The sequence below is a fragment of the Salmo salar genome, chromosome ssa16, assembly GCF_905237065.1.
Source record: "Salmo salar chromosome ssa16, Ssal_v3.1, whole genome shotgun sequence".
Taxonomy (NCBI): Eukaryota; Metazoa; Chordata; class Actinopteri; order Salmoniformes; family Salmonidae; genus Salmo; species Salmo salar.
The window spans coordinates 37,721,649-37,739,701 of NC_059457.1; the positions used below are offsets into that span (position 1 = coordinate 37,721,649).

The window sequence follows — 18,053 nt, forward strand, 5'->3', positions numbered from 1 at the left end:
GTTAACTGACTTGCCTAGTTAAATAAAGGTTAAAAATAAAATTAAAAAATGGGGGCAGTCTATTCAGATCAGAGTTTAACACTTAAAGCCCAGAGCTTCAGGGCACATAGCGGGAACAGAGAGCAGAGTAGACCTCCCATCTCTCTCTCTCTCTGGAGCTGGAGCCAGGTAGGGCCAATGCACTTCACAGGCCACAGGGTAGAGCAGCGCAGGGCACAGAGTGCAGGAGGAACAGATGGGGTGTGTGTGTGTGTGTGTGTGTGTGTGTGTGTGTGTGTGCGTGTGTGTGTGTGTGTGTGTGTGTGTGTGTGTGTGTGTGTGTGTGTGTGTGGGCTTGAGTGAGTGTGAGATAGGGAAAAGTGGGGGGAGATACACATGGAGAAATGGAACATGAAGAGCGATGGTGAGCGACAGAGGGGGCTTCAGCACAACATTTCTGCAATGGCGTTATGTAATCCTAAAAATGAGAGATGAGCAGAATATAGAGCACTCTATACAGTACTCTGCAGCTCCTCTTCTCTCCTTTACTACCTACACTACAACATGGTAGGCATGCACACTTAGTTAATTACAAGTACAGTAATGTCTCATTTATGAAGAATTCTTATGAGAAATTCAGAGTGTATTTATAATTGTAATGAGAGTCATTTGTCCAATAAATGCCAAGCTTTTTATCTGGTCACTGATATTTCAACTTATTCTTTGTTTATTTGTTTTATTTTTCCAAATGAAAGCCCTTGTCTTTCCTGCGTAATAGATGAAGTTATTCATTCTGCTATTTCCATTTGTATTCAACTATGTATCAATTTGTAACTAAATGGAAACCAGACAATGTGTTGCTTGCTGACACATTCCGCTGCATCATTTATAATTTATCATGGCCTAGAAAAAAAATCGGAATATCACAACCACAAATTTTACGTTGAATTACACCAACTCATCCCACTGGCAATGTTGCTTTTTCACAGAGGACTATACGCAATACACAATTTACCTTGTTTTTGTTAGCAATAACGTTGGCTGCTACCTAGTGGAATGAGAGGAGGTGGATGGAGATCACAGTGGGTTTGGTTTTTATTCTCCGGTAGCACAGCCAGCCACTTATCAGTTTCTCTCAAAGGTGATGGATGGTTCGTGACAGACGAGGTTTAAGACTACCTCCCAGGCATATATACTACCGATGCTAATTCACCCAGCCACTAAAGGCTATGTGCTCTCCCATTGAGTGGCATGTCTTCTGGTCATTCAGTGAGAGCTTGTCTGTCTCTGTGCCTTTGTTATTACAACAAGGACATGGGGAATTTGATTTGTATGCCCATGTGAGATTGTATTGTATTCCATTTTGTATACTGCGTTTTCTGTGTCGTAAACCAGTAGGCATACAGTACATACAGCATACCTTTTTCTTTTCCTCCCTGATCCAGCACAGCACAGCACAGCATTTCATGCTTACAGCCTTCATTGTAAAACAAAACGCCTTTTCATCAAGGTAATGCAATGGAATCTGCTTCTCATTCCATGTTGTGCAGCACCAGTTTCAGATTAACATAATGTATGCACCTTTGTTTCCTGTGCATTTTCCAAGACTTGTGTTCTCAGTGAATGTTTAGCATCCTAACAGGAGTAGGTATCCCATTGACCATCTTTGATTCAGTACTATGAGCACAGGGCTTCTTTGCTTTGAGTCATCACGGTGGATTTTCCAGCTCACACAGCCGCTCAGAATAGTATAAACCCGTTTGAGAAAAGACTGAAATGGGAGACCCAGTTTTTTTGGGATACTTTGATGGTTGAAGATATTTTGAAGTTAACATCAATGCCCTGCTGTGAATGTGTGACTATTGCCTATGGTTGTTCCATTGTTAAAGCGCTCTCCACTTATGAATGCTCCTCCTGCCTGATCCTGATCCTTGACTGGAGCTGTAGCCTCAGAGATGCCATCTGGACTCTGTGACATGTTGTTACAGTAGTGATTTATGGGTACGATGGCCCTGTGCTGTGGTGGCCAAAGGTCAGAGTTTGCTTGAGCGTGTGGGTTTAAGTCTGTGTGTGTTTACTTTGCATACGTGTGTGTGTGTGTGTGTGTGTGTGTACATCTGGAACACAGCATATAACCCTATGCCTCCTTGTTGTTTCTTCTGTTTAATACACAGCAACAATTAAGTTTAGACCTCCCTATGTTAGTTGTCACTCAGAGGCTGGCCTTTCACAGTAAATAATAGAGTATTGTACTAGTGCCAGGACTCAAATATTTAAGACATGGACCAGCAGGCCGGCTGCTGTGTTGAGACGGATGGGTTGTAATGTAATATTGATGTTTGTAGCAGAGATTTGAGCAGAGGGGAATCTGCCACTATCATAGACAGTAGCTCTGTCTTACATTGGCATGTTGTTGTTTTAGAGTGAATGGATTTTTTATGTTTTGCTGTTTGATACATTTTGCATAACAGCATTAAATACGCATTAAATATGCACTAAATACGCTATATTTAGCAGAATCTTAAATGTGGTCATGATCTATTATGTGTCCAGGATCAATTGTAAACAGTGAAGTTTATCCACAAGACTGGTTTACACTCAAACATTAATAAGTAACCTCCTTTCTTGTCTTGTATTCAGACAATGAAAAGTGTTTTATTTTTTTGTTATTCATGAAGTAAACTAACTCTAAACATCTGTCTGCTTTGAATGAAAGATAAAATGGTCCAGGTGTTTGCAAAATCCAGGGAGAGAGAGAGAGATTGAGAGTGTGAAAGAGAGGAGGCAAACAATAAATTGGGCAAAGGAAATTGCTTGTTTACTTAAGATTAACGAAGTCTTTGGTACAATACTGTAGCTCTTACGACTGGGGAAATGATTTAACAAACCTCTCTGGCAGTAATCAGATGTGGCTGTTAAAACAGCCCCAGCTAGACACTGGAACAGCTGCTTTCTATTGCACATTGGAGGGAGGGAGGGAGGTAACGATGGAGGGAGGGAGTCTCAATCTTACAAGTACGCCCGCCTGTCTCTGTTTTATTGGGGAGACTTGTAGTTACCAAGGGCTGCAACTCTGGGGATCCCGGCAATGTTGTCATGGTAATTCCAATGTTGAGTGTGACGCCTTGGCCACGGTAACACAGCTGGCGATGTAATAACAGGGGGCTGCAGTGTAAACTCTGTGATATCCAGGTGGAGCGGAGCAGGGCTCTCTCCTCTTCTATCCAGCCCATCTAGGTTTGTCAGAGGGAAGCAAGTCGTCTGTTCTAGGGTCCCTAAGGAGGGCAGTAACTGTTGTTATGTATGTGTGTGAGTGGACTAACAACCACTTTGATGGTACAATACCCCAAAACAGGACACCCAGTTATAGACTCAACAGCATGTAAATTAATTGGGCTATTTTTTTTTACCCGGTAAGTTGACTGAGAACACATTCTCATTTACAGCAATGACCTGGGGAATAGTTACAGGGGAGAGGACAGGGGATGAATGAGCCAATTGTAAACTGGGGGATGATTAGGTGGCCATGATGGTATGAAGGCCAAATTGGGAATTTAGTCAGGACACCAGGGTTAACACCCCTACTCTTACAATAAGTGCCATAGGATCATTAGTGACCACAGAGTCAGGACACCCGTTTAACGTCCCATCTAAAAGACAGCACACTACACAGGGCAATGTCCCCAATCACTGCCCTGGGGCAGATTTCCATTGGGGCATGTTTTCTTGACAGGACCTACGCTGCACAATTATTTTTAAAACTAGAACCACTGGGCCTCGATGGACCCCCACTTCAAGCTAATAAGCAGTCATTCTGAATGCAACATTCTAGCAGTGTAATTAATACATGTCATGTACAGTTGAAGTCGGAAGTTTACATACACCTTAGCCAAATACGTTTAAACACAGTTTTTCACAATTCCTGACATTTAATCCAAGTAAAAATTCCCTGTCTTAGGTCAGTTAGGATCACCACTTTATTTTAAGAATGTGAAATGTCAGAATAATAGTAGCGAGAATGATTTTTATTTCTTTCATCACATTCCCAGTGGGTCAGAAGTTTACATACACTCAATTAGTATTTGGTAGCATTGCCTTTAAATTGTATGACTTGGGTCAAACATTTCGGGTGCCTTCATCAAGCTTCCCACAATAAGTTGGGTGAATTTTGGCCCATTCCTCCTGACAGAGCTGGTGTAACGGAGTCAGTTTTGTAGGCCTCCTTGATCTCACTCGCTTTTTCTGTTATGCCCCAACAATACCTTGACTTTGTTGTCCTTAAGCCATTTTGCCACAACTTTCGAAGTATGCTTGGGGTCATTGTCCATTTGGAATAACCATTTGTGACTAAGCTTTAACTTCCTGACTGGTCTTGAGATGTTGCTTCAATATGTCCACATAATTTTCCTGCCTCATGATGCCATCTATTTTGTGAAGTGCACCAGTCCCACCTGCAGCAAAGCACCCCCACAACATGATGCTTCCACCCCCATGCTTCACGGTTGGGATGGTGTTCTTCGGCTTGCAAGCCTCCCCCTTTTTCCTCCAAACATAACGATGGTCATTATGGCCAAACAGTTCTATTTTTGTTTCATCAGACCAGAGGACATTTCTCCAAAAAGACGATCTTTGTCCCCATGTGCAGTTGCAAACAGTAGTCTGGCTTTTTTATGGCGGTTTTGGAGCAGTGGCTTCCTCCTTGCTGAGCGGCCTTTCAGGTTATGTTGATATAGGACTTGTTTTACTGTGGATATAGATACTTTTGTACCTGTTTCCTCCAGCATCTTCACAAGGTCCTTTACTGTTGTTCTGGGATTGATTTGCACTTTTCGCATCAAAGTACGTTCATCTCTAGGAGACAGAAAGCATCTCCTTCCTGAAGGGTATGACGTGTTTATACTTGCGTACTATTGTTTGTACAGATGAATGTGGTACCTTCAGGCATTTGGAAATTGCTCCCAAGGATGACCCAGACTTGTGGAGGTCTACAATTTTCTTTCTGAGGTCTTGGCTGATTTCTTTTGCTTTTCCCATGATGTCAAGCAAAGAGGCACTGAGTTTGAAGGTAGGCCTTGAAATAAATCCACATGTACACCTCCAATTGACTCAAATGATGTCAGTTAGCCTATCAGAAGCTTTTAACGCCATGACATAATTTTCTGGAATTTTCCAAGCTGTTTAAATGCACAGTCTACTTAGTGCATGTTAACTTCTGACCCACTGGAATAAGTGAAATAATCTGTCTGTAAACAGTTGTTGGAAAAATTACTTGTGTCATGCACAAAGTAGATGTCCTAACCGACTTGCCAAAACTATAGTTTGTTAACAAGAAATTTGTGGAGTGGTTGAAAAACGAGTTTTAATGACTCCAACCGAAGTGTATGTAAACTTCCGACTTCAACTGTATGTTCAATTGTATTTTTCATACTATAAAATAATGCCACTGAATTCTAAGCAAATCTTGTCTGCTAAATGAACCAGTGTAGCCCACAGCCAAACTGTATGGCATAGCCAGATCAGGGCCTAACCTATGGACAACTCAGAGTATGCTATTCTGTTCTTCGGTAATAGACTACATTTTCTTCATATCATGTTTCTTTAGACCTGTCTAAAATAAATAATGGATTTATTGTGATGGTGTAGGCTATATTTAAATGGATTTATTAGACTTTTTAAAACTTAGATGTTCCAGAGGTCTGCATCAGTGGCTTGTAGGCTATGCGTGGATGCCAGGAGATGATAAATGTGTTTATGTTAATTAACGGTCAATTCACACCCCTTGATTTTTCCCCTATTTTGTTGTGTTACAGCCTGCGTTTAAAATGGGTTAAATTGAGATTTCCTGTCACTGGCCTACACATAATACCCCATAATGTCAAACTGGAATTATGTCTTTAGACATTTTTACAAATTAATAAAACATAGGGCTTTGGGGGTTTCCAATGCTTCACAAAGAAGGGCACCTATTGGTAGATGGGTAATAATAAAAATAGCAGACATTGAATATCCCTTTGACCTTTGAACATGGTGAAGTTATTAATTACACTTTGGATGGTGTGTCAATACACCCAGTCACTACAAAGATGCAGGCGTCTTTCCTAACTCAGTTGCCGGAGAGGATGGAAACCGCTCAGGTTTTTCACCATAAGGGCAATGGTGATTTTAAAACATTTACAGAGCTTAATGGTTGTCATATGAGAAAACAGAGGATGGATCAACAACATTGTAGTTACTCAACAATACTAACCTAATTGACAGCGTGAAAAGAGTGAAGCCTGTACTGATGTAAAAATATTCCAAACATGCATCCGGTTTGCAACAAGGCACTTAAGTAATACTGCAAAAAATGTGTCAAAGTAATTAACTTTTTGTCCAGAATACAAAGCGTTTGGGTCAAATCCAACACCACACATCATTGAGTACCACTCTTCATATTTTCAAGCATAATAGTGGCTGCATCATGTTGTGGGTTCACCAGGACAATAACCTTCACCAGGACAATAACCTAAATCACTAGGCCAAATATACACTGGAGTTGCTAACCAAGATAACATTGAATGTTCCTGAGTGGCCTAGTTACACTTTTAACTTAAATCGTCTTGAAAATATATGGCAAGGTTTGAAAATGGCTGTCTAACAACCAACTTGACAAAGCTTGTGTGCAAAGCTCTAAGAGACTTACCCAGATAGACTCACAGCTGTAATAGCTGCCAATGGTTGATCTTCCCGTCTAGGATGGAGAAGCTGTCATCATTAAAATATGGGGATTCTATAGGGGGAATATTGGTAGCACACATGAGGACATTTTGCTCCGTTGAGTTAATTTCCTTATTTATTTCTAGCCAGATGTAAAATGCTTCTGGTTTGACTAATTTAATAGAGTGGGTTAGGACTGATTTATACCAAGTTAGCATACCCCCAGAGCCTCTTCCCTGTTTCACACCTGGTACAGTAGTGGATGGGACTATCAGCTCTCTGTAACCTAGATGGCAACCAGTGGGTCCGTCTCCTCTATACCATGTTTATTGTAGGATGACAATGTCTGTATTTCCAATTTATTTGATGAAGTCTGGGTTCCTGCTCTTTCGGCCAAAGATAGATGACATAAGACCTTGTATATTCCAGGATGAGATAGCAAACGCATCTGAAAAATAATCAGAGTCAGCGAAACAGCGCCTCTCTGTCTTACTATATCTAGCCCATGTATCTGATGCTGTCTGGACAAAAATAAATTATCAATATTTAAATATTTGATTTGGTTGGGCAAGGAGGAACGTTAGGTGTGCCAGGCCCACTAACGCCTGCACATTACACCGGCCCTTAATATGTGTCTTTTTAGATCATCAAATAAAACGATCAAACTATTTTGTAGTTTACTAAATGAATTGAATTGAATACAGCTGACTATAATAGAAGGCCCTTTCCACTGTCAGCCCTCCACCCCTACCCTCCTGCTACGCCTGCAGCATAGCGCCCTGTGGTGGCCCCTCCTGAGGGCCTGCAGTCTCCTCTGGAACCTGTCACTGGCCAGGATGTACAGCATGGGGTCCAGGCAGCAACTCACACTGCACATGGCCTCCAAGAACTCATAGGAGGCATAGAGGACGTGCACGTTGGCGGGAGTTACCTGGTTGTGGATCCTCATGAATACCAGGGTCATGATCATGACGTGGTAGGGCACGAAGGACACCACGAACACCAGCAGGGCAGCGGTGATGAGCAGCAGGGGCTTCCCCACCCACTGACACCCGCCACAACCCCTTCTCTTTCCCCGGGGCATTCCTCGTAACACCCGCACTGTCATCACATAGAAGGCCAGCATGACACTGAACGGCAGGGCGAAGCCCAACAGAGTCCTGATGATGGAGATGGTTTTGACGTAGACGAATGGACCCTGGATGTGGTCCATGCACACGGTCACGTTCCCCGGTCTCTGGATGGCGAAGGTCACGAAGAGTTCAGGGATGGAGCCCAGGAAGAGGAAGACCCAAACGCAGGTGGAGCAGAGCTTGGCTTTGCCTACGTCCCACCACAGGCGGGAGCTGATGGGGTGCACGGTGCCGGCGTAGCGATCGAAGCTGATCAGAGTCAGGAAGAGAATACTACCGTAGATGTTGATGTTGAAGAAGATCTTCTTGAGTTGGCAGAAGGTCTGGATGGCCTTGAGGAAGGGCCTCTGGAGGCTGAAGTAGATGGTGAAGGGCAGGGTGAGGATCCAGGCAGAGTCACACATGGCCAGGTTGAGTAGGAACACATTGCTGGTGGACAGACTACGTGTCCTCCTGAAGCAGGTGTAGTTGAACAGAGCCACCACGTTACCCAGGATGCCCAGGGGCAGGGTGAAGGTGAAAAGAACGAGGAGGACGTAGCAGTACCAATGGCCGTTCTTAAACTGGCTGCAGAACGCTTCCGACTGGTTTAGGGGCAGGAACGGTACTGTGGGGGTGGGAAAAGACAATAGACAGCCACTTAAAAAACATATTGATTTCAAACAGCTTGCATTTACCCCAAAACATTACCTCTGTTGTGGGATGGGGACATTTACAAGATCACTTAATACAGTATAAAAACATAATCAAGGGTAGCCTTTCATGCCATATATAATTACATGCATTTCAGTTGATCCACATCAAGGTTATTCTAGCCAAGGTTCAGCCAGGATATATCATTATCATTAAATCAGTCCCCTGCCTGCCTGTCTCCAAACCTTCTCAACCCCATCCACCCCCTCAGTCCTGCTGTGACCAGTCACCAGGAAGTGACAGTCTGGCTATTGTACTGTATGTGCTGAGAATAATGAGCCCTGGATTCCACTGTTGATCTATTACCTTCAATATGGAAACGTGCTGTTTGCTTTCAATCAAGACTGGCTATTTATGTTGACTATGCATGCAAAGGTTACATTAACTTTTATCACATTTCAACATAGTGTCTGTGACGCTGAGAGTGACAGGATAGTTTTTTCTCTCTCGATCTTTAGAGATGTAAACACTAATTCTGAACTTTATACACATGGAATGCCCTAAATGTGTTATTAAGTATTTTTTGTGGACATTTTGAATTTTCTGTCATCTTTCTCATCACAAAACTTTCCAAACATACTGATAAGCATTTTGCTAATTAATACTATACCCATTCAAAAGACCACATTAGGTGCATCAAAGCTGGGACTGAGAGACTGATAAACAGCTTTTATCTCCAGGCCATCAGACTGTTAAACAGTCACCACTAGCCGGCCTCCGTCTAGTACCCTACAGTGAACCTTAGTCACTGTTACTAGCCGGCTACCAGCCGGTACTCTACGCTGCACCTTAGCGACTGCTCCCTATGTACATAGTCATTGAACACTGGTCACTTTAATAATGTTTACACTAATTTACCCAATTTATATGTATATACTGTATTCATGCCTCATCCTATATAACTACTTCAGTATACACCTTTTCTATTCATATACTGTCCATACTGTCTATACACACCATTATTTGTATATATATTTATATAGATTATACAGTATGTATTTATATTTATATTCTGGACTCTGACATTGATTGTTTTGATATTTCTTAATTTCTTATTTAAAAAATCATAATCGATTGGTGGATTATGTGGGTTTTGTTTTTATTGCTAGGTATTACTGCACTGTTTAAGCTAGAAACACAAGCATTTTGCTGCACCTGCGATAACATCTGTAAATCTGTGTACGTGACCAAAAAACTTCAACACCAATAACACAATAAATAATGTTTTGGTGGCCACAAACTACCGTCATTGCTCAAAAATATATGTATGAATGTATCTGTACAGGTATACACCATGATGTGTCAGTGAATCATAATGTGGGTGTGAAATAATGAATGAGGAGCTGTTCTTACCATGTTTAATAAACAGCGAGTTATTGATGAGCAGTGGTATCATGATGACAGGAGAGACAGTGTTCGGGTCTCAGGTCTCACTCACTCATTCTGTCTGTCACTCACTTAGTTGAACACCTCCACCAGCTGTGGACTTCTCATCAGTCTGGGGCTGAGGTTGGTGACAGGCTGCCTGTCTGTGTGTGACGCCCACTGTGTGAGTATGTGTGTGTGTGTGTGTGTGTGTGTGTGTGTGTGTGTGTGTGTGTGTGTGTGTGTGTGTGTGTGTGTGTGTGTTTGATTGATTGCCTTGCTCCAGTTTGCCAATGTGTGTTTGTATTTTAGCTGTCTGGCACCAACGTTCCTGCTTGCCTGCTTGTTGTCAGAAAAAGATTGGAGTGTTTTTTGTCTTTTTCAAATCCTGTTTTTGTGCCATGACCTTTGTTTAATGTTCATTATCATTTATTATTCCACTGGTTTGCTAGAATTAAACAGGGAAAACAGCGTGGTCATGCACATACCACGTTTAACGATTTCCACATTTACATGATGGTCAATGTTAATGCTGTATAATTACAAAAGGGGCCCCTTTTCAGTTCTGTGGGACTATCACTATATCACCACTAGATGGAAACAACCACACATTTTAGAATTTTGATGGAAGTTGTAGTGGCCAAGAGTCAGAGTTTCAAAATTGAATCAGATTTTATTTGTCACATGCTTCGTAGACAACAGGTGTAGACTAACAGTGAAATGCTTACGGGTCTTTTTCCAACAATGCAGAGTTAAAGATAAGATGAAAAATGACATCAAAAATAGAAATTGTGACAAGAGGAATAAATACACAGTGAATAACGAACAAAAATAAGAGTAAAAATAACATGGCTATGTAAAGGGAGTACAAGTACCGAGTCGATATGCAGGGGTACTAGGTAATTGAAGTAGCTATGGACGGCTCATAATAATGGCCGGAATGGAGTAAATGGAAGTGTATCAAACACATGAATGGGTTTGTTACCATTCTATTCACTCTATTCCAGCCATTAAAATCCATTCCAGACATTATTATGAGCTGTCCTCCCCTCAGCAGCCTCCACTGCTGTACATATAGGTAGGGGTAAAGTGACTAGGCAACAGGATCAGTAATAGATAGTAGCAGCAGTGTATGTGGTGAGTGTGAAAGTGTGTGCATGTTATGTGTGTGTGGGCGTATGTAGTATGTGTGTGCTGGGGTGTCAGTGTAAGTATGTGTGGGTAGTGTGTGTCCAGTGTGTGTGCATAGAGTCAGTGAAAGAGAGTTGGTGCAAAATAGAGTAAATGCAGGAGGTCCGGGTAGCCATTTGATTAGCTATTTAGCAGTCTTGTTTAGCAGTCTTATGGCTTGGGGGGAGAAGCTGTTCAGGGTCCTGTTGGTTCCAGACTTTATGCACGGGTACTGCTTGCCATACGGTAGCAGAGAGAACAGTCTGTGGCTTGGGTGGCTGGAGTCTTTGACCATTTATTGGGCCTTCCTCTAACACTGCCTGATATAGAGGTCCTGGATAGCAGGGGGCTCGGTCCCAGTGATTTACTGGGCCATATGCATTATACTCTGTAGCGCCTTGCGGTCGCATGCCAAGCAGTTGCCATACAGTACCAAGCAGTGAACCAGCCAGTCAAGATGCCCCAGATGGTACAGCTGTAGAACTTTTTGAGGATCTGAGGGCTGTCATAACTTTCCCGTGAGAATCCAAAGATCAGGTTACAATGGATCAGGTCTACCAGATCCCTCTCACCCGCAGAGGGGAGGAGGAATTGATGTAGGGGTTTTGTGACACCTCACGCCCGGTTGTAAATTGTATGTAAATTGGACTCTTTTTGGTCTTTAGTAGTGGTGATTGGAATGTCCCTTTGTTAAAGAGGCATTTTGCCGTCCAAAAACTCTAATGTCCAAAAGTGAACACTGGGACAATATTTCTAACATCTGAATGTGGGGAATGATGAGAGATGGTCTATGGAAAACTAATGTTGATTTGTGATGTCATTAAAAATGGTATAAAAATGTTATGACAAAAATATTGTAACTTGAACTGTATATGTCAGGTTTTCGTCCTTACGCGTAGGAAATATCAAAGATGATGAGAATATTTATGTTAAGATATGAATTTGAGTTTAGTTTTTAAACGAGATCATAGTTTTGATGATACATTGCCCAGTAAGTAGCCATGCTCGAGGGAGCTCAAAGAGCGTGTCAGCATGATGGAAATGCCCCCTTTTTGTCAGAGTGTATAAAGGATGAGTTGAGAATTAACATATCAGACCAGAAGGACTCTAGCTGCAGCCTAGATCTCCATTGGTTAAGACGAGGTGAAGACGGCAAAGTAGCCTCTCTAGCAATCAATGTTACGGCTGAGTAGCTGTTCTAAGTACTGTATCTAAGAAAGTGAATTTAAGTAGGACCATCCTATTACTCTCTTCAAATCCTTGTCAACTACACTACTCTCATCACCCCACTGGGGATCATTGACACGGCTGATTAGCTGCGTTCAGAGGACCCCTCTCCCTGGGAGTGAAAGTAAACAATACCCTGTTAGTCTGCTTCAGACTACAGGACAAGGACATTGTGACCTCTTGTGTACAATCAGAGCCTTACACTTAAGAGCTCGGGAAAAGGCCAACGGAACCCTTTTCACGAAGGCATGGGTCCAAAAGAGATAAACGACGAAGGAAGACATTCAAACACGTAAATACATTCATTACTTCTTACCCCAAATGGGCGTAGTTCCAAGTATATAAGTTTGTCTCTCTTTGATTCTCCCTTTGTTCCTCTCTACTCCTCCCTCTTTTGATAAACAAGCAGTCATGTTGTTGTTAGTCCGCAAGGGACCTGTTTCCATCGTATTAAGTTTCTAGTCAATAACCTATACCGTGTGTGTGTGTATCCTGTGTTATCATGTAGTTAGGTAGTAAATCAATAATTAAATACATTTTTGTGGTACGGAATGATCTGTAAAGCTGGGGTTTGTGCATATGCAATGAGTATGTGACGTTCCGAATTATGAGACTGATATGAGGTAATATTAATAAATTACTTTTATCGATATATATCATCTGAACTTTAATTTGGGAAATTGTAACTCGTTAAACAACTTCTTCAGTGTTGCACTAAATCCTAATGAGTTAACTGTTACATGATGAATTTAATCGAGTAACAATTAAACCTAGTTAGTTGATTTGATACATAACAGTCATCAGATGAATGTTTAGTCACGTCACAACAGGGCCCATGCCAATTCTTTTCAGCCTTTTGAAGGGGAAGAGGCGTTGTCGTGCCTTCTTCACAACTGTATTGGTGTGTTTGGACCATGATAGGTCTTTAGTGATGTGCACACCGAGGAACTTGAAGCTCTTGACCCGCTCCACAACAGCCCCGTCGATGTGAATGGGGGTGTGCTCGGCCCTCCGTTTCCTGTAGTCCACGATCGGTTCTTTTGTCTGACTGATATTGAGGGAGACCTTGTTGTCCTGGCACCACCCTGACAGGTCTCTGACCTCTCTATAGGCTATCTCATCGTCGTCAGTGATCACCGTTGTGTTTTTGGCAAACTTAATGATGATGGCCACGCGGCCACGCAGTCGTAGTTGAATAGGGAGTACACTGTACCTCTGAGGGGCCCCAGTGTTGAGGGTAAGCATGGCGGATGTGTTGTTGCCTACCCTTACCACCTGGGGGTGGCACAACAGGAAGTCCAGGATACAGTTGCAGAGTGAGGTGTTCATTTCCAGGGACCTTAGCTTAGTGATGAGCTTCGAGGGCACTCTTATCCAGAGCGACTTACAAATTGGTGCATTCACCTTACGATATCCAGTGGAACAACCACTTTACAATAGTGCATCTAAATCTTTTAGGGGGGGGGGGGTTAGAAGGATTACTTTATCCTATCCCAGGTATTCCTTAAAACCTGTTAGGGCTAGGGGGCAGTATTGACACGGCTGGATAAAAAACATACCCGATTTAATCTGGTTACCACTCCTACCCAGTAACTAGAATATGCATATACTTATTACATATGGATAGAAAACACCCTAAAGTTTCTAAAACTGTTTGAATGGTGTCTGTGAGTATAACAGAACTCAAATGGCAGGTCAAAACCTGAGAGATTCCTTTACAGGAAGTGGCCTGTCTGACCATTTCTTGAACTTCTTTTCCATCTCTATCTTTTACTAAGGATCTCTGCTCTAACGTGACACTTCCCACGTCGTCCATAGGCGCTCAGAGCCCGGGAAAAAACAGAATGTCGTCATTCCAGCCCCAGGCTGAAACACATTATCGCCTTTCTCAAGTGGCCGATCAAGGGACTCTGGGCTTATGCGCATGACCCGACCGCCCCTGCCTTTGTGATTTTTTCCTCTGTTTGCCGAAAAGGAGATTCCCTGTCGGAATATTATCGCTTTTCTACGAGAAAAATGGCGTAAAAATTGATTTTAAACAGCGGTTGACATGCTTCGAAGTACGGTAATGGAATATTTCAAATTTTATTGTCACGAATTGCGCCATGCGCGCGACACTTCTTTACCATTTCGGATAGTGTCTGGAACGCACGAACAAAACGCCGCTATTCAGATATAACGATGGATTATTTTGGACCAAACCAACATTTGTTATTGAAGTAGACGTCCTGGGAGTGCATTCTGACGAAGACAACAAAAGGTAATCAAACTTTTATAATAGTAAATATGATTATGGTGAGTGCTAAACTTGCCGGGTGTCTAAATAGCGAGCCCGTGATGCCTGGGCTATGTACTTAGAATATTGCAAAATGTGCTTTCACCAAAAAGCTATTTTAAAATCGGACATATCGAGTGCATAGAGGAGGTCTGTATCTATAATTCTTAAAATAATTGTTATGCTTTTTGTGAACGTTTATCGTGAGTAATTTAGTAAAATGTTAGCGAATTCCCCGGAAGTTTGATACATTATGAATATGGTATTCAGGTGAGGTTATCTATGAGATTATCGGTTTACTGTTGTGCGCATTCAGTTTGCCTACAAAATAGCTTTACACACATACCTCAATGGAATATTAAACTTTGTGTAACACAGAGCCGTAACAACATCATGCTAGTATGCTAGTTCTGAACGTCACATGCTAATGTAAAAAGCTGGTTTTTGATATAAATATGAACTTGATTGAACAAAACATGCATGTATTGTATAACATAATGTCCTAGGGTTGTCATCTGATGAAGATCATCAAAGGTGAGTGCTGCATTTAGCTGTCTTCTGGGTTTTGGTGACATTATATGCTGGCTTGAAAAATGGGTGTCTGATTATTTCTGGCTTGGTACTCTGCTGACATAATCTAATGTTTTGCTTTCGTTGTAAAGCCTTTTTGAAATCGGACAGTGTGGTTAGATTAACGAGAGTCTTGTCTTTAAATAGCTGTAAAATAGTCATATGTTTGAGAAATTGAAGTAATAGGATTTTTAAGGTTTTGAAAATCGCGCCACAGGCTGCAAGTGGCTGTTACGTAGGTGGGACGCCAGAGGTGGGGTTTCAGGTGTCTCCGGAATGTGGTGATTGACTCCGCTGTCCTGGCGTCGTGAGGGAGCTTGTTCCACCATAGGGGTGCCAGAGCAGCGAACAGCTTTGACTGGGCTGAGCGGGAACTGTGCTTCCTCAGAGGTAGGGGGCCAGCAGGCCAGAGGTAGATGAGCGCAGTGCCCTCGTTTGGGTGTAGGGACTGATCAGAGGAGGAGCGGGGTGACGTGAGAGAACTTGGGAAGGTTGAACACCAGACGGGCTGCGGCGTTCTGGATGAGTTGTAGGGGTTTAATGGCACAGGCAGGGAGCCCAGCCAACAGCGAGTTGCAGTAATCCAGACGGGAGATGACAAGTGCCTGGATTAGGACCTGCACCGCTTCCTGTGTGAGGCAGGGTCGTACTCTGCGAATGTTGTAGAGCATGAACCTACAGGATCGGGTCACCGCCTTGATGTTAGTGGAGAACGACAGGGTGTTGTCCAGGGTCACGCCAAGGTTCTTAGCACTCTGGGAGGAGGACACAATGGAGTTGTCAACCGTGATGGCGAGATCATGGAACGGGCAGTCCTTCCCTGGGAGGAAAAGCAGCTCCGTCTTGCCGAGGTTCAGCTTGAGGTGGTGATCCGTCATCCACACTGATATGTCTGCCAGACATGCAGAGATGCGATTCGACACCTGGTTATCAGAAGGGGGAAAGGAGAAGATTAATTGAGTGTCGTCTGCATAGTAATGATAGGAGAGACCATGTGAGGATATGACAGAGCCAAGTGACTTGGTGTATAGCGAGAATAGGAGAGGGCCTAGAACAGAGCCCTGGGGGACACCAGTTGTGAGAGCACGTGGTACGGAGGCAGATTCTCGCCACGCCACCTGGTAGGAGCGACCTGTCAGGTAGGACGCAATCCAAGCGTGGGCCGCTCCGGAGATGCTCAACTCGGAGAGGGTGGAGAGGAGGATCTGGTGGTTCACAGTATCAAAGGCAGCAGATAGGTCTAGAAGGATGAGAGCAGAGGAGAGAGAGTTAGCTTTAGCAGTGCGGAGAGCCTCCATGACACAGAGAAGAGCAGTCTCAGTTGAATGACCAGTCTTGAAACCTGACTGATTTGGATCAAGAAGGTCATTCTGAGAGAGATAGCAAGAGAGCTGGCCAAGGACGGCACGTTCAAGAGTTTTGGAGAGAAAAGAAAGAAGGGATACTGGTCTGTAGTTGTTGACATCGGAGGGATCGAGTGTAGGCTTTTTCAGAAGGGGTGCAACTCTCGCTCTTTTGAAGACGGAAGGGACGTAGCCAGCGGTCAAGGATGAGTTGATGAGCGAGGTGAGGTAAGGGAGAAGGTCTCCGGAAATGGCCTGGAGAAGAGAGGAGGGGATAGGGTCAAGCGGGCAGGTTGTTGGGCGGCCGGCCGTCACAAGACGCGAGATTTCATCTGGAGAGAGGGGGGAGAAAGAGGTCAAAGCACAGGGTAGGGCAGTGTGAGCAGGACCAGCGGTGTCGTTTGACTTAACAAACGAGGATCGGATGTCGTCGACCTTCTTTTCAAAATGGTTGACGAAGTCATCCGCAGAGAGGGAGGGGGGGGGGAGGAGGATTCAGGAGGGAGGAGAAGGTGGCAAAGAGCTTCCTAGGGTTAGAGGTAGATGCTTGGAATTTAGAGTGGTAGAAAGTGGCTTTAGCAGCAGAAACAGAAGAGGAAAATGTAGAGAGGAGGGAGTGAAAGGATGCCAGGTCCGCAGGGAGGCGAGTTTTCCTCCATTTCCGCTCGGCTGCCCGGAGCACTGTTCTGTGAGCTCGCAATGAGTCGTCGAGCCACGGAGCAGGAGGGGAGGACCGAGCCGGCCTGGAGGATAGGGGACATAGAGAGTCAAAGGATGCAGAAAGGGAGGAGAGGAGGGTTGAGGAGGCAGAATCAGGAGATAGGTTGGAGAAGGTTTGAGCAGAGGGAAGAGATGATAGGATGGAAGAGGAGAGAGTAGCGGGAGAGAGAGAGCGAAGGTTGCGACGGCGCAATACCATCCGAGTAGGGGCAGAATGAGAAGTGTTGGAGGAGAGTGAGAGGGAAAAGGATACAAGGTAGTGGTCGGAGACTTGGAGGGGAGTTGCAATGAGATTAGTGGAAGAACAGCATCTAGTAAAGATGAGGTCAAGCGTATTGCCTGCCTTGTGAGTAGGGGGGGAAGGTGAGAGGGTGAGGTCAAAAGAGGAGAGGAGTGGAAAGAAGGAGGCAGAGAGGAATGAGTCAAAGGTAGACGTGGGGAGGTTAAAGTCACCCAGAACTGTGAGAGGTGAGCCATCCTCAGGAAAGGAACTTATCAAGGCGTCAAGCTCATTGATGAACTCTCCAAGGGAACCTGGAGGGCGATAAATGATAAGGATGTTAAGCTTGAAAGGGCTGGTAACTGTGACAGCATGGAATTCAAAGGAGGCGATAGACAGATGGGTCAGGGGAGAAAGAGAGAAAGTCCACTTGGGAGAGATGAGGATTCCAGTGCCACCACCCCGCTGGCCAGATGCTCTTGGGGTATGCGAGAACACGTGGGCAGACGAGGAGAGAGCAGTAGGAGTAGCAGTGTTATCTGTGGTAATCCATGTTTCCGTCAGCGCCAAGAAGTCGAGGGACTGGAGGGTAGCATAGGCTGAGATGAACTCTGCCTTGTTGGCCGCAGACCGGCAGTTCCAGAGGCTGCCGGAGACCTGGA

The 18,053-nt window shown here is 43.9% G+C and overlaps 2 protein-coding genes across 2 annotated transcripts in view; one reads left to right on the forward strand and one right to left on the reverse strand.

Annotated features, from left to right (window-relative positions):
• The window catches only part of LOC106573612 (transmembrane protein 117), an 81,599-nt gene that overhangs the window by 6,139 nt on the left and 57,407 nt on the right, over nt 1-18,053 (forward strand). The gene's annotated exons all lie outside the window — the stretch shown is intronic.
• Nucleotides 6,956-9,991, reverse strand: LOC123727821 (P2Y purinoceptor 1-like). Its single transcript, XM_045697222.1, has 2 exons — nt 9,855-9,991; nt 6,956-8,415 (listed from the first exon to the last, which is right to left on the reverse strand). Exons 1-2 carry the CDS (start codon nt 9,895-9,897, stop codon nt 7,409-7,411), a joined length of 1,050 nt encoding a protein of 349 aa, XP_045553178.1. The 5' UTR covers nt 9,898-9,991; the 3' UTR covers nt 6,956-7,408.